General features: G+C 48.2%; 1 protein-coding gene across 7 annotated transcripts in view; it reads right to left on the reverse strand.

The window, feature by feature from the left end:
• The window catches only part of ZBTB40 (zinc finger and BTB domain containing 40), a 52,755-nt gene that overhangs the window by 4,678 nt on the left and 31,227 nt on the right, over nucleotides 1–16,850 (reverse strand). For 6 of the 7 annotated variants that reach the window (XM_045585038.1, XM_045585037.1, XM_045585039.1 and 3 more), the window contains 12 exons: nucleotides 14,312–14,504; nucleotides 12,488–12,669; nucleotides 11,928–12,129; nucleotides 11,459–11,592; nucleotides 9,771–9,939; nucleotides 9,012–9,476; nucleotides 7,769–7,975; nucleotides 5,060–5,224; nucleotides 4,054–4,268; nucleotides 2,852–3,014; nucleotides 2,098–2,184; nucleotides 694–920 (listed from right to left, as the gene is read on the reverse strand). In XM_045585038.1, coding sequence (XP_045440994.1) covers nucleotides 694–920; nucleotides 2,098–2,184; nucleotides 2,852–3,014; nucleotides 4,054–4,268; nucleotides 5,060–5,224; nucleotides 7,769–7,975; nucleotides 9,012–9,476; nucleotides 9,771–9,939; nucleotides 11,459–11,592; nucleotides 11,928–12,129; nucleotides 12,488–12,669; nucleotides 14,312–14,504 — 2,409 coding nt within the window. The remainder of the gene's footprint in view (nucleotides 1–693; nucleotides 921–2,097; nucleotides 2,185–2,851; nucleotides 3,015–4,053; nucleotides 4,269–5,059; nucleotides 5,225–7,768; nucleotides 7,976–9,011; nucleotides 9,477–9,770; nucleotides 9,940–11,458; nucleotides 11,593–11,927; nucleotides 12,130–12,487; nucleotides 12,670–14,311; nucleotides 14,505–16,850) is intronic. The other variant, XM_036445312.2, reaches the window with a different exon arrangement.

The raw sequence follows: 16,850 nt of genomic DNA on the forward strand, positions 1-16,850 counted from the left end.
AACCAAAAGCCACCCGGAGAGTAGTTATCAAGCCGCGTGTTCGTTCCTTTTCTTTCAGCAATGGACTCTTCCCAAAGGTCTTACCCAGAACCTAACAGGAGAGAACACCAGGAGCACAGCCTCTGGTGTAAGGCGGGAGCCACGCGGAGGCCTGCCCCTGACTGGCCCTCGCACCCTGGAGGCTGTGGAGCACGGCTTACACGTGATGCCCAGGAGGCCGGATGGCCGTGCCGTCAGCCCACAGCCCCTCTCCAGCCCCCCACAAACCCCGCCATCCTAAGAGGGGAGCTGCCTTCCTTCCTGCCTGCGCCAGCGGAGGAGTTCTCAGGGTGACGGAGCTCCCAACAAAGAGCCCCCGTCTCCGAGGCTCCCCAGCTCTCACCGCCTCCCACGCTGCCCCACCAGAGGCGGGAAGTGCAGGAATCGGGAGAGCCGCCTGGGTGGTTCCGCTTTTGGAAATTCTTGTTCTAGCTCCCGCTACTTCGGGGCATCTCGCATGTGGCGACCAGGACACTAGAACTTTCTGTTCTGTTTGGCAAGAGGTCCAGAGAGGCTCTGACAGGTCCTCTTAGCGATGACTGGATCGCTTACAGGTCCCTCTGAGGACCCCGAGAGAGAGGCGTGCTGTGCGGGAGAGACCCCGAGAGAAGCCTTAGGGACCCCATGTTAGCACCCGTGTCTGAGGGCCGTTACCTGCACCGCCTGCGAGGCCGCTGCCTGGGCTTCAGTGCCCGCCACCTTTGGGTGCTCGGACTCCAGGTGGCCCTCCAGCTGGGCCGGGGAGGTGAAGAGCTCCCCACAGAGCTCGCAGGGGAAGGTGCTCTCCGACTGCTTGAAGTGCTCCGTGGTGACGTGGTGCTGCAGTGCTCCAGGGAAGCGGAAGGTGGCCGCACAGTACAAGCACCGGAATGGCTGCGACCCTGGAGGCGGGAGACAGGGAAGAGCTGTGGGTGAAATGGCTGAGAGACAAGGGCAGGGAGAGGGAGGAGCAGCGAGGAACATGCTCACAGGCAGACCGGGGTTCTGTGGGCCCGAAGCCCCCGTGAACCACACTTAAACCGCCTCTGCAGAAGCCCACTATTCACCCAGCGGCAGGGAACGGTGCTACCGACACCGTATGTCATCAGTTTTAGGAAGCATGTTTTAATGTCTCTGACACGGAGTCCATGGCATTTAACGACGCCACGGGCGAGGTGGCAGTTGGGCGTCACTGTCAACGATTGCACGAAGAACATGGAAACTGGGTGAAGCCCGGCACCAGGACCCACACAGCGTGTGACCAGGCCTGAAAGTCCCTAAGACAGGAGCAGTGCATGTCTCTCACTGACCGGAGCCCAGAGGCGTAGGAGAGAGGAGGCGAGGGTGAGTGTTCAGATCTACCCTCGGTGGGAATGAAAAATAAACCAGTTTCCTATGGGCTCAACAGCCCACAGCCAGAGGCCCCACTACGCGCTCCATCCAGCACTCTGGAGGGCAGTTACCACCATGTGGAGTAACACGCATGTCAACAATCTGAGTTGAAAGCTACTCTGAGAAGCTGGAGTCTGACCTTATTTATTTCTTTTGTTTCCTTTTTTATATATACTCATAAGAATGCATATTGGGGTGGGAACCGGGTAGAGGGGAGCTATGCGGGGGAAAAACAGGAATAACTGTAATAATCTGAATAAAGATTTAAAAAGAAGAAAAAAAAAGAATGCATAAAAATCTATATCAAATTTAGTCCAAAACAGCACTTAGAATAATCTGTAAGTTCTAAGTGACAAGGAAGCAGAGTTTAATTAGCAGCTGTGTTTCTTTCTTAATGGTTCATTCTTTTTAAAGGGTGCATCTTAAACTAGCTTTTAGATTTGATGAGACATAGTAGTAACAATGACAATCACAGGTCATGCCTATGGAATGCCAGGCCCCTATGTGTATTTTGTCTACTGGCATATTCAATCCTTACAGTTACCTGATGAGGTGGGAACTACACCTGTCCCCGTTTTACAGATGAGGAAACTGAGGCACAGGTAGCTAGGCTACTTGGCCTGGGTTGCACAGCTGTGAACAGTGGAGAGGAGAGTCTCCGCCGGGCAGGGGTGCGGTGGCACTGACCTGAGTGCTGGCACTTGATGTGAACTTGAAGCAAAGCGGGCGTGGGGAAGAGCTCCTTACATTGCTCACATTCATGGAACTTCATATCTGCGAAGCACACGGGAAGAAAAGGATGGCTCCCTAAGGCTGGACAGTGACAGGGCTGGGGCAGGGGTGACGCCTAACACTGAGCAGGCGCCTACCAAGTGCCAAGAACCTTCCACCTATGACATATCATGCACTCTAGTGGTGAAGACGCCAGCGCTGGGTCCAGACGGCCTGGCCGCAGGTTGTTGTGAAGATTAAAGGACAAAATACATGTGGAGTGCTTAGCATAGCGCCTTGCACACAGGAAATGCTTCGTAACTGCTGGCTGTTGTGATTATCCTCAGATTCCCCTGCAAGGTCGGTATTAATTATAGGCATCCTGAAGAGAAGGAAGCCGGCTCAGAAAGGAAGTCACTTGCCAAGGTCATGCAGCTGATCAGTGCTGGTCAGGACTTGCCCCCAGGCCTTCCCCCCAGAGCCGCCCTTCCCTTGTGCTGTGGCTGAGTGTGGCTCGGGCTGGGAGCAGCTTGCACCGCCCTCCATCTCTGGGTTAAAGAGCTACTGCCACTCAAGCCGCTGTTCCTGGGCACCAGGGAGGCACCCTCCAGGTGTGCTGGGAGAATGAGGCATTACCACTGTGCCCTACTCTAGCCCTGAGTTGGATTTCGGTGTAAACCCAGGATCCACGTCACTAAGCCTCTCTGCTCCCGCCTCTGGCACGGCTCACCTGCGTGCTCTGTTTTGATGTGCTTCTTGTGCTCAATGGAGTTGGAAAAGGTTTTGTCACACGAGCCGCACTGGAGTGATGAGAACTTAGAAGATCGATGGTTCTGAGCAGCAAACACGTCAGGGTGGTGGGTCCGATTGTGGTACCACAGACCAGACAATTGCTGCAAGGAATTTGGCAAGCGTTCAGTTTCAGGATGTTCCAGCAAGCAGAGCGCTCATAAAGCCCTCATGCGAGAGGGACACCACTCTCAGGTCGGCGGTGGGTCTGGACTCCCACTCTCCCCTGCCACCGCGTGCCGGCCTGACAGAGGCTAGGGCTGTGGGAAGAGGCCCCTGCGCGTCCTGAGAGGCCACCACGGGGCAGGCTCAGCAGGACACTCACTCCTCACAACAAGCCCGCGAGGGAGGAGTTAGAATCATTTCCGTGAGGCGGAGGCTGAGACAGAGGGGTAAAATGCCTTGCCCAGGGTGACAGGATTAGTAAAGAGCAGGAGCAAGATTCAAATCCTGGCGTCTGCCCCTACTGACCCCTCCTTTCTGGGTTCGGAGCAGCGCTGGGCTCTCCCTAGAATCACACTGTTTCCTAGGGACCAAGCCTTCCTCAGCTCTGTACCGTAATGTCCCAGCACAAAGCCTGGTACAAAGTCAACATCCCAGTCTCTGCTGAGCTGCAATGAGCTGCTGGGCTTCTCTCCATAACCTAAATCTTACAGCTACTGGCAAGGACCCTTCTCTTCTCTGTGCGCTTAGGTTTCCAGATGAGTGGTTTCTTTTTTGTTCTCTATAGAGTTTCCCTTTAATTACATACCAAATTCTAAGGTAAAAAGCAGAGCCCTTCCCTGGGAGTTAAAAATAATAGTCCTAAACACAATAATTCTAGGCAGCATTATAGTCTCTATTGCCATTCTCATGTCCCTCCACACTCGGGGTCAACAGAGTCTAAAGAATGTGACTGCCCTGGGGGAAGCAGCACTCAGTTCAGAGGGTGAGAACTGGGCTGCACTTAGAGCCCCCCGAGCCCCCCATACTACTCCCACCAGATCACCTTAGCGAATCTGCACTAGTACCAGCTGCATCTTCATGAGCGCCAGGCCAGCCGTCCCACCCGGAGACACCCTATGCTCCTCAGACTAGACCAGGGAGAGAAGCCGAGGGACAGGGACAAGGTACAGGGCCGAGCGCCAGGGAGCCTGAGGTCACCTGGTAGGCCTTGTTGCAGATCCCGCAGCTGAAGGGCTTCCCTCCAACGTGGGTCACCATGTGGCGCTCCAGCATGGAGGGGGCGCTGAAGATCTTCCCGCATGTGGGGCAGGGGTGGTAGTCCTTGGAGTGCACCTCATGGATGTGCTTGCGGTGATCCTGCAGCGTGGAGAAGCTCATCCTGCACTTCTTGCAGTCATACGGGTCTTCTATGTCTGGTTCCATGAGGGATGGCCATGAGAGGAAGGGGTGGGAAAAACACAGGCTGGTCAGTAAGGTTTGGGTGGCCGTGCACAGCTCCAGGTACAAGACTGTCTTTAGAGGTCATGCAAGGTCACAGGCTCCGAGGACCAGAAGTCAGTACAGCGATCACCTGACTATCCTGGCTTCATCCCGGGAAGCTTCTGGATTAACCAGCTCTGCAGCATCAAACCATTCCCCTCAATTCCTCACTTGACATCTACCAATTAAAGTCTGTTTTACTGCTGTCCAGGGTATGCTGCTCTTCTACTGCTTGTTTTCTACTTCTCCCTAGAGATTTCTGACATACTATTCGTATGTCAGAGCATCACTCTTCGTATGAATGACAGGAGGAGTGCTCCCTTGTTCTCCACTTTAGACACGATAATAAAAACGCTTGCATAGGTAATGTTTAATGACACCGTGTGACAGGCACGTTCTCAGTGCCTTGCATATGTTAACCCACTTAATCCTCCCAACAACCCTGTGAGTAGGTACTAGTCTCTACAGAGGAGGGAAGTCAAGGCTTAGAGAGTGCGGGTGGCACAAGCAGGAAATGGCTGAAGTAGGTAGCAACCCAGCTTTCATTCCCGGCTCTGGTAGAGTGGGGCCCACCTCTGGCAGAGTGATAATGTGTTATGACTGTCACATGTGTGAGGCCTTGATTGGGGCCCAGCTGTGGTAGAGTGACAATTCTGTTATGACTAATGTTTTCTCAAGGCCAGGTCTGTGCCGAGTATCCGTCAGCCACAACCTCAGTACATACTGTGAAAGGTGTGCAGGTGGATGGAGAGGCCATTGGCCTGCCGGAAGCCCTTGCCACAGTCCCTGCAGACATAGGGCTTGTCCCCGGTGTGGGTCCTCACGTGGCGGGACAGCTCGATGGACTGGGCAAACACAGCATCACAGTACTGGCACGCGTACATTTTTCCTGGAAATACACATGTGTTTATTAGAGCCAGCACTAAACAGGAGGCAGTTTGCAATACGATGAGTGAGAGCCTGAGCCTTCCCATCAGAGGATGCCTCAGAGACCCAGCTGATACACAGCGGATGTCAGGGCGGGCTCCCCCTCAGGAACAAAGACAGAGCTCTTATCACACAGATTACCCATCTTTAACCAGGCCATCTTATCACACAGATTACCCATCTTTAACCAGGCCATCTTATCACACAGATTACCCATCTTCAACCAGGCCATCTTATCACACAGATTACCCATCTTTAACCAGGCCATCTTATCACACAGATTACCCATCTTTAACCAGGCCATTTTACCACACAGATTACCCATCTTTAACCAGGCCATCTTATCACACAGATTACCCATCTTTAACCAGGCCATCTTATCACACAGATTACCCATCTTTAACCAGGCCATCTTATCACACAGATTACCCATCTTTAACCAGGCCATCTTATCACACAGATTACCCATCTTTAACCAGGCCATCTTATCACACAGATTACCCATCTTTAACCAGGCCATCTTATCACACAGATTACCCATCTTTAACCAGGCCATCTTATCACACAGATTACCCATCTTTAACCAGGCCATCTTATCACACAGATTACCCACCTTTAACCAGGCCACCACAAGTATGGCAGAGCTCACTCCACACTGAGCAAACAGATATATCTGGGTGTCCAGAAACCCCCAAATCTGAATCCCCTGAACTTTTTCAGTATGGAACTGCAGCAGCACATGAAGGTGAGACTCAAAGCTTCTCCCAATGACTTGCTATAGTTATTATAAGTCACCTGGCTTCTCTATTTTCTCACTCTGACAAATGTTAGGCTCGTAAGACCCATTTTGGACTTCTAACCTCCAAAGTGGTAAGATGATACATTCTTGTTGTGTTAAGCCATTGTCTGTAATACACGGTTTGCATAAAACCAAACCCTTACCTTGGCGTATAAGACCCTGCAAGGTCTGGCCTTCAGCGAACTCTCTGACCGCCTCTCTCAGCACTCACTCGTTTATTCTGTTTCAGCCCCTTCCAGTTCCTTTGGTCTCACACAGCTCAGCTCATTCCGTGTGGGATGCTTTTCCAGAGCTTCTGCTGGTTCCATTCTCATTTCATTCAGGTTTCTACTCAGTTCTCAGCTCTAGAGGCCTTTCTGATTAAATAAACAGGCCCCTCCTCCCCCGTCCTCTTGCTTTTACCCTGCCTTATTTCTCTTCACACAATGACCACTACCTAAATTTATACTACTCATTGTTTGTTTGTGGTCTGCTTTTCCCAGAGCAGAGCAACAGTTACATTGTTCCCAGTGCCTGGAACAGGGCTCTGAAATTCATTTACTCAGTAAGTGTTTGCCGAGCGCCTTCCATCGCTAATACTATTCCGAGTTCTACAGGTACAGCAACGACACAAAAGACTGACAGCTCTGCCCTCAAAAAGCTTACATTCTAATGGGGGAGACTAACCCTAAGCAATGACTAAGGTAGATAATAAATCGTATGACAAGCACTATGGAGAAAAATAAGGCGGGAATTGGGCCGGGTCCCTGAGATTTCACACAGGTGGTCAGGAGAAGTGAGGTGAAGAGCCTTCTTGGGGTTTTAAGCAGAGAGTGACAGGATATAGTTTAGTTTCCAAAGGACCACCCTGCCTATTTACTGAGAACACTGTCCAGTGGGAGGGTGAGAGGAGACCGGTTAGGAGTGTTGCAATCCAGGCAAGATGCAGCAGCATTAGCACTTCCATATAAATGCTCCAAACTATGCAGAATCTTTGGAGAAGGCTCCTCCCCACCGACCAGACCAGAAACCCCTAGTCCTCCTCCCATACCTCCAGGTGTTGTTGGGTATCACACCACCAGTGACTGCACTGTCACTGTCTCTGCACTAGGCGCTCTAAGCCAACAGCTCTGTGAGCACAGGACCCAGCTCAGTCACTCAGCATCCGCCACTGCCCGATCCACAGTAGGTGTGCAATCAAGGTCTGTCCCATGCTCCAAGTCCACCTTAAAGACTAGGGAATTCCTGGCTTTATGTAAATTCTATGACTATAAAGTCAGAGCGCTGCATTAGTCAGCGTTCCCTCAGAATCACTCACCAGAGCATTTACATGCCTGCGCACATGTGTTCCTAGTCCTCTGTGTGCCTAGAGATTTTGTATTCTGTTCTGTTTTTAATCTTCTTGAGATATAGATCCTGCCTAATTCCAAGTGGGTTTTCAGGCAGCTCACACAATTCAAGTATCAGGAGAAATGAAGAAATTCTTGCCCAGACGGTGTGGCTCAGTGGTTGAGCAGTGACCTATGAACCAGAAGGTCACGGTTCGATTCCCAGTCAGGGCACATGCCTGGGTTGTAGCTCAATCCCCATGTGGGGCGTAGAAGGCAGCTGATTAATGATTCCCTCTCATCACTGATGTTTCTATCCCTCTATTCTTCTTCTCTCTGAAATCAACAGAAACATTACACACACACACACACACACACACACACACTTCCCATGCCTTACCTTCGGAGTGCTTCTTCTTGGTGTGGTAGGCCAGGGCCGAGGCCTGGGTGAAGGTCATGAGGCAGTGCTTGCACATAAACGGGCGGTCCCCAGTGTGGAGGCGGAGGTGGTTCTTCAGGGTAGAATTGGCTGCAAACTTTGCCCCACACTCTTCGCAGGAGAAAGGCTTCTCGTCGAAGTGCTCGGTCAGCTTGTGGTACTGCATGCCTGGGGAGGCCGGCCAGGGACCGGAGAGATACCAGTCATCAGTTGCCATGACGCTACCTCGTATCCACTGTCAGGTCCACCCCAACATGCCTCAGGCCAGGACTCATGAGGAACCCCAGCATGAACCACGGACACAGGTCATATGTGCTTTGACCTCAAACGACCAAGCTGCCCATCTGCCCAGCACTCCAAAAGTCACTTCAGTCCCACTCATGGTTCAATCAGGCATGAAGGGTCCTAGGTTTTTCTTTCCTATCCTCTCTCCTTCTCTTAAACAGGATCCAGTCACCCAGAAAGAGTGAAACAAAACTCACTGTTATGTTTCATTAGGTTTACCCAACATCTGGGCCAAGGGAAAACAGAAATTCTGACTATGTACCCATGGTTTCTCTTGTTTATTATTACGATTCAAGTGATGCATAGAAGCTTAAGAGTCAGGTGCTAAAATAGTTGGTTATCATATGAATGATAGCCACAATTTACTGAGCACCAACTTAATGTAGGTACTGTATTAGGTGTTTAGCTATATTATCTTAAATCTTCATAACAATCTAAAAAGGTAAGTGGAGTGAGGGTGTCTACTGGTGGGGAAATTCAAATTCAGAGAACATATTCCAAAGCTCATGCTCTTCTCCAAACATCGCCCTGCCTCTGTGGGAACCTGCTGGGTTTTTTTGTTTTGTTTGTTTTTGTTTTTGTTTTAAATATATTTTATTGATTTTTTACAGAGAGGAAGGGAGAGAGATAGAGAGCCAGAAACGTCGATGAGAGAGAAACATCGACTAGCTGCCTCTTGCACACCTCCCACCAGGGACGTGCCCACAACCAAGGTACATGCCCTTGACCGGAATTGAACCCGGGACCTTTCAGTCCGCAGACAGACGCTCTACCACTGAGCCAAACAGGTTTCGGTGGAACCTGCTGCTTTCTAAGCCTATCCCTGCCCCTGAGTGCATACAGCCAGGAGCCAGGCCTGGAGTCCAAACCACAGCGTCCAGAATGATCATGGCCAGTTACCTCGCCCTCCTGAACGTACCTGAGGCATGAGCAAATTCTCTCCCACAGAGGTCACAGGTCACTGGAAGCCTCTTCTTCTTCTTCTTGGGGGCCTCAGCCTCTCCCCCTGCGCCATGGGCCTCCAGCTGGTGCTTCTCCAGCTCTTTCTTAGAGTCCTTGGTCTCATTGCACTCCTTACACTGCACCTGCTTGCTCTTGGCCACCCGGCAGCGCTTCATGTGCACCTTCAGGCGGCAGTAGAAATGGAAGCTCTTGTCACAGGCCGTACACACAAAGCTCTTCTTGGCAGAGTCCGGGGAGGCAGAAGGATCTTTCTCTTGTTCTGGCAGGGAGCGAGCCTCCCCCTGGCCATTCTGCTTCTGGGACTGGCCGTCTTCCTCAGCGGGCTCAGCTGCCTTTGCATCAGCTTTGGTGTTGGCTTCCAGGTGAAACTTATTACTCACCTTCCACCTGTCCTTCTCCCCGTTTTCCTGAGTAAGGAAACCTGCAGAGGAGAGAAATCTCGTGGCTCTAAGTTTCTCCATTGCTCCCGAATGTTTCTTCTCAGAGGAGAATGCAGACTACTTGAGACCCTCAGAAAACTCGGAAGCAATATCCTCTTTACTTGATTAGCACAAACAGTATCATTCTGCATCTATGTCTATGACTTTTCTAAATACGAGAGCATATAAAATAAGTAAATAAAACAACTAAGATGAAATCTCCTATGAACTGCTGCCTCTTCTCTCCAATACGGAACCCCCTGGGAACCGACAGGACCCCACCACCCGTTCCTCACCAGTGTGTGCTAACTCCTGCACCACAGGCTGCAGGCCAGGGGAGCAGCGGCGGGCGCTGCACAGGAGCTGACACATCTCAGTGGCCGACACTGATTTCTCCGCGGCTCTGCTCAGCACTGCTCGCAGGGAGGCTGCAGGGCTGGCTGTCTCAGAGGAGATGCTCAGAATCTAAATGAACACCACGAGACGAGGGTTTGCGGTTAATATCAACCGATTTTCTACATGGTTTGCTACTTTTAAAAAAAGCAAGCTAATTTCAGGAAGGCATTGCTCCATCTATAACAAGCTTACAATGCCTGTGATAAATGTAGTGGAGAGCCCTGTTTTCCAAAAAACATGGACATTAACAAGTGCAACAGGAGGCACCTGGAAGACAAGTGTGCAGATGCGAAAAGGTGCACGCCAGGAAGCAGGAAGCGTTTGCCACGAGAAATACCCTCTCAGCAACCAGAACTTCTCCAGATCTTAATATGAAAAGCTTGGAAAACTGTAGGATTTGGTTGTTGGTGTTTCTGCCTTGAAGATCAAAATAACTTCTTATAATAGATAATTGTTTCAGTATCTGGAAGTAATTTGCATGATCAGTGGCTTTACATTTTTAGATACTTAGATGCACCCTTTAAACATCATTTTCTTTCATAAAGAAACAGCTTTTTAAAGAAAGGGGCTTTCAAGAGGCCACGAACATTCTTTCAAAGCCACCCTCTTTCAGAATGTGAGAGCTATCAGCAGAAACAGTCATACACTGAGGAAATAAAAGCAAAACCATCCACAGATGGCCAAACGGAATTTTCATTTTGGAAGATATTTTATTTCTGCTCTTTTCAAGTCTCTCTAAATAAGCCTGCTGTCCCTGGAGGCAGGCATGAGACTCATTAGTGAGGCTCAACTGATCAGCTGCAGAAGCCCCGTCTCTGAAGTGTGTGGCGCTGGGGGAGTCTAACAGCCGGATCTTCCCTCTGAAGCCCACAGAAGCATGTGCCGCCTTCCTCCGCTGGAAAGCCAGACTAAGGTGGGGTGGGCACCGGTGTGGCAGTGAGAAACCAGCCCTCTGCACACCTCTCATGCCCACGTGGATCAAAAGGCACTGCGGTGAACTTGTGTTTTTGTTCCTTTATGAGTCTTCCCCACTCCAGGTACACCTGGTCATCCACGAATTCTCCCCCAGCCCCCACCTGGCTTTTCTGGGATGCTGGCCACACTGTGAGAAGCCTTACAGAAAATGAGTTGGCACTATTTGCTGCCCCATATGGGCAAACGCTTTGTTCTATCTATGTGTATCTTGGCTCTTTCTAGAAGCCAGAATGGAGCACATAAGACCATTTAAGCTTCCTTCCTCTAAAAGAAGTTGCTTCTTAAAACATGTTAGAGAGCAGTATGGCTCCCTTGGTTTTCGAGGTTTAGACAAAAGGAATAAATCTAGTGGGTTTGTCACATGAACCTGGTTTGCACTCTGCTTCATCTCTGAGCAGCTGGAGCAACCAGACAAGCTACCGAACACTCGGGGCCTCAGTTCCCTTATCCGTTCACTGGGGATGACATCACCCCCCACGTAGAGCAGAAGAGGTGTGGCTGGCAGAGGCTCGCACACACAGGCACTCCCTCCGCAGAAGCTGGTTCCTCCCCAGGAGTGAGGCAGGCCCAGGCACTGACTCTCCAAACAGTGTGCTTTCCATTCCCACCTCACCTCTTTCACAGCCTCCGCCAGGGGCTCTTCCTCCGAGGTCAAGCCCTTGAGTTCAAGCGTGCGCTGGATGGCCTCCAGGATCAGCACGCGGTGCCTCAGGATGGCCCCTAAGGCAGCACTTTCTGGGGTGCTCACTGGAAGAAAAGGGGGTGAGAACCCATTAGTAAACTATGAGCACCGTTCTGGGCTCTGGAATTCTCTTCACCTTTTCTCAATCAATTCTTCATAATGAGAGTACACTTCACCTGTCTCCTAGCTGGGGGTGGGAGCAAGGAAAATGGCACTGAGAGTATAACTCCTAATAAAAGCTTAGAATACTTACTGCATCTTTCATTTTAAAAGGTTTACATCCTGAAACAAAATGACTCATCCTGATTTCTAACGGGAGGGCCTGGAGGCTGCCATAGAGAGCCCCTGCTATCTCCGGACAACCTCTAGTGGGCCGGTCACACGCAGGTTGGTCACCTACCTGCCCGGAAGAAAGCCCCGGCGCCCGGCTCCCTTCGCATTTCCTCCATGAGTGGGCTCAGCGGGCAGGCCTTGGCTTCCTGGACCAGCAGCAGCAGCTGCCAAACGGCCGTCGCGGACAGGGTCTGCTTTTCTAGAACTGCTGACATCAAAGAACTGCAACCACCGGAACCAGAGTCACGTTTCACCAGCTTCTCCATGACCTTCAGGGGGCAGCACAAACACTCGCGTGAGGGGCTTCCTGGCCTCTGGGTTCAGGGACTGTGCCTATGGGAGGAGTTCTCAGCACCTTCACTCACTCTACAGAGACATGCTTGTACCACGAAGTTCTTCACGCCTCCTGTTGAGTGCCTTTCCTTATTACTGCACAAGTTACAGCTATCCTACTTGTCATGCCGTCTCAGGAACGGAATCACCTTCTATTTCTCCTCTACTGACCCCTTAGCATTTCTCAACATGGCTGTGTGTGTATATTTATATAAGATATAAATACCTTTTAAAAAAATTCATCTTTTTCTCTACTTTCTTATTTTACACCTCCCTCCCCGTCCCCTCTCTTACCTCTCTTTCTCCAGGGGCTAAACTCCTCAGGTGCGGGATCATGTTTAATAACATCTGGTTGTCCGTGAAAATCTCAGAGAGGTTTTCCTGATAGCGTCTCAATAGCTCCGTCCCGTAATCTTCAGGGCTCGCTTGGCCTGTAAGGATATTAGAAAAACAATAATGCTCCTTGGGGGCTTCTCCTATGGAGGACCAGGGAGTTTCAATGAGAGAGGAGGGGAGAAGTCAGCGCAAGGGCACTGTGTCCTCCGGAGAGGAGCTCAGCTCCTGGCTTAGGCCTCGTGAGCGTGTTCATGTTCAGATGTCCTTCAGGCTGCACTCGATCACTCGGTGTGCAGGGTCACAGACCATTAAGCCTCTGAAAGTTAGTGCCCGTGGCAGAAGCTAGCGGTTCCTCAATGGGCTGGGGAGGGGGTGAGGAGAGAAGAGAGTGACTAGAAGGCTTCACGTGTAACAGAACCAGATGAACAGATTCAAGGGGTGTGGCTTATCAAGGCTGAGGCAGAGGATCCATGTGGTGGTCAAACACAGGCAGGCGTGAGCCGAGACTGTGGTAGTGAAGCTGCCCCACCATTCTGTTTACAAACCCTTGAGCCAATCTGCTAGATGCTCTCCTTTAAGAGGTCATATTTATTTGAAATTAAAGAAAAATCAACACCATCAGGCATTTCCATTAGCTTTGCTGATATTTAAAAAGTTATTCTCCCTTTTGGTCCAATAATTCTGCTCCTGGGGATCAAGGTATTATCACTGTATAACTTGTGGTGGTGATGACGATGAAGATAATGACGACTATTTATGAGTGCCTATGATATGCAGGCACTGTGCTAAATGTTTTACATATATAATCTCATGGAAGCCACAAAAATGAATGTGACAGGTACCTTTCTTATCTCTATTTCATAGAGGAGAGAATGAGGTTCAAAAAGTGTAAGTCACTTGCTCAGGGTCACACAGCTACAAAATGAGTCGTCTTGACAGTCTTACCCATTATGCTACATGTGTACTCAAACAAGGGCAGGAGTAATACATCATACACATCCTTGTGAATGAAAACTACCTACCCTTAAAAAACGGGATTAGAGGGAACTTTTTGTAATGGGGGAGAATGCTTATATTATACTGTTAAATGAGAAAAATTACACCATTTGGTTAAGTATCTCAACACTGTACAAATAATTGACAGATAAAATATGACAATGTGTAAATATTGATATAATCAAGTGGTAGGATTTTAGGTTGTTTTTTTCCCCCTTTATTTTTAAAACTGTTCAAGTCTGTATAAGTATATATTACTTTTAAAAGCTAGAAAAAAGTTCTCACTTCCTGCTTTTCCTGAAAACCATCTAGTTTCAAATGCTCTAAGACAGGAGAGAACTGGCTAGAGTGGGTGTCTTTCTAAGGATGAAATACGGACTCCCTGCCCCAAACTGAATGGACAGGAGGGCTACTGGAACCAAACAGCACTCAGTGGAAATGGGAAAATCAAGATTTGAGTTTTTACTGTTCACATTTGTAAACATAACGTGTCAAAATCGTGAGCCTTGTGAGTCCATTTGATGACACGTGACATCTTGGGAAAGCCACACTTAACAAACCCTGCACACTGGACCATCATAAGGGAGCTTAATAGGAAAGAATGGTTCTCAGATTCCAGATCTTAACTTCAGAAATATTAGGATCACTGATTGGTGACAGCTAGTTTCTGTTTTGCAATGGCATTTCTTAACATTATCTTGCTCCCCAGCATGGCACTAACATGTGTTTAAGCTATAATTTTCTGTCGGAGCAGTTCCAGTCCAGAGAGCCAGCAATTAACAATACCTGCGGTGCTTGGCAAAGTGGCTAGTTTCTGCAAACTCTCCAGCAGGAGGCCCAAATCCGGGAACGCCATCTTCACAGCCTGAAGGACTTTTACCAAACTCTCCGCAGTTAGGGTCCTCTCCTCAGACATTCTGTGCAACAACTTTTCTATTGTCTCCTTGGGTGTTCCGCTCTCACAGCAATTCAGAATCACCTGTGGTGGCAAGCAATCAACCAGACACCAGTTACTGGCAATTCTAGTGTATCTGTTGCACCACTGGAGAGGCCAGCAAGCTGGTATTACCAGATGCCCTGTCTCCAGGTCCTCCCTCTGCTGGTCTTTGGTGTTATTTTTGTCAAAGTCTCTTCCTTATTCTGCTTCAGTAAAAACCCAAAACATTCTCCGAACAAATAGCTCCATGAAAATCAATCTTTCTCAGTGGCAGACAGTGTATATTTCTTTGCCTCCAACAGTTTGCATTTTGTGAAAATACTCTTACACTGGGCCTACACAGCAGAGCAAGTAGCTTACATCTAACCTGATTCTTAAGATTCAGTCTGTTCTGACACTAAGGCTGAGAAACAGATGGGCAATTAATACAGTTATAGCATTTTTCAATTTCTGTTCAGTAAAGTACACGACAGCGGTACAGGTTGCAATTTCAACACAATTCTATTATTTTACTTCTTTTTACTTTATTTGTACAGCATTTTAAATACCAGATAATTTACATATTAGTCTGTGTCCTCCAAAATAAGACGTAAAGTACACTTTTGGATTAGCTTCCTGTGGATTCTTTGCTGTCTATCCTTCTCATTCCCAATGGCCTCATATACCAGCTCCACTCATCACCCACATCATCTGTTCTTCCTGGTGTGTTGAAGGGTATTCTGAGTCAAGCGTGCATAAGGACCAAGCAAAAAGATGAAAAATCAAACAGATGACATCCTTTTACAGATATTTTCCAATTACAATAGAACTGTTTCTTAATGGATTTACAACTCACTATGCATAACTTGGCTCTTATGAAACTGATAAGGCAGGGGGTTATTTCAATACATAATCTACAGGTTCACAGTGACTGAATTTTGAACTTTCCTTTGGAAAAGTACCAGCTCTCAGGAGAAGCCGTCCAGCAGATCATTCACAGCAGCATGCGAGAGGATGCTACTATCAAATTAACTCCCAGTTTAAAATAATTACTTTTGCTATAAAAACAAATTGGTTTGCCCTAGCTGGTTTGGTTCAGTGGATAATAGTATCGGCTTGCAGACTGAAGGGTCCCAGGTTCGATTCCAGTCAAGGGCACATGCCTGGGTTGCAGGCTTGATCTCCAGTGGGGGGTATGCAGGAGGCAGCCGATCAATGATTCTCTCTCATCATTGATGTTTCTATATCTCTCTCCCTCTCTGAAATCAATAAAAATACACTTTAAAAATTAATTTTATATATGTGAAAGGAAAATTTTATATTATATATATATTAAAGGAATGGATGTATTATAAATGAGTTGTCATATTCCTTGTCAGTATACCACATAGTCATTTTCTTTAAGGTCTAATGTATCTAAGATTTCTACTAAATGAATCATAATTTAAAATTTAAGAGCTTGTATCTAAAACCCATATTGATTTCAATGCTATCTCTTCATGCTGAAGCAATAACCTGACACACAATGAGGAAGCCAGTTACTTTAAAAGTAGGAATGGGTTTTCAAGCCAGATAGGCCTAGTTTGAACCCCAGTTCTAAAATTTATTGCCCGTGTGAGCTTGAACCTTATTTTCCTCATCTGCAAAAAAGGTACTATAAGTGTACCACCTCTTGCACTATTCTTAAGAGACGTCTAGAATGAAGCTGCTGTTTGGAGAGCCTAGCATAACCCCTAGGACATGTGTGATTGTGACTGACAGTAGTTACTGATATTATTAGCAGCAGTATGCACAGTGGTTAAGAAAATGTGCTTTGTTGAGAAGTCTGGGTTCCAGTATTGGCTACAAGCAGCTGTGACTTTGAGTGAGCTGCTTAACCTTCTTAAGTGCCTGTTTCTTCCTCTTTAAAATTAGGGTAATATCCATAGCTTCATAATGTTGCTGTGAGGGTAGAGTTTATAAACTTAAAAGGTCCCCAGCGTATTTCTTGGCACACAGCAAGCAATAAGTAAATGGCAGCTATGTAATTCCTGTCTTTGTATGTTTCTAATCCTGAAGTCATTCTTACTCACCATTTCTTGCAGAACCCAAGATATGTACAGATAAGGGCCATGGTGCCTGTCATTAACATCACTCCATAGCAGAAAAAAAGCTCTAAAAGGCCTGCGTGCATGTTCCACGTGATGTCAAAACACTGCGGCTATTTGATCAACATTCACCTCTACACACCTACTTTATTATTTTGCTTCAATCTTTGTGAAAAGGAGTAGCTTAATGAGGCTCTGGTGGAACCCAATCCTAAGAAATGTTTTTTGTAATTTGTTACTAATTTAAGTTCTTCTGCTTCAGCCCTTTCTGTCAAGTTAAGTGAAAACGACAGAAGAAAATGACAGCATGGTCTGCCTTGCA

The sequence above is a fragment of the Pipistrellus kuhlii genome, unplaced genomic scaffold (assembly GCF_014108245.1).
Source record: "Pipistrellus kuhlii isolate mPipKuh1 unplaced genomic scaffold, mPipKuh1.p scaffold_m20_p_2, whole genome shotgun sequence".
NCBI classification, from domain to species: Eukaryota; Metazoa; Chordata; class Mammalia; order Chiroptera; family Vespertilionidae; genus Pipistrellus; species Pipistrellus kuhlii.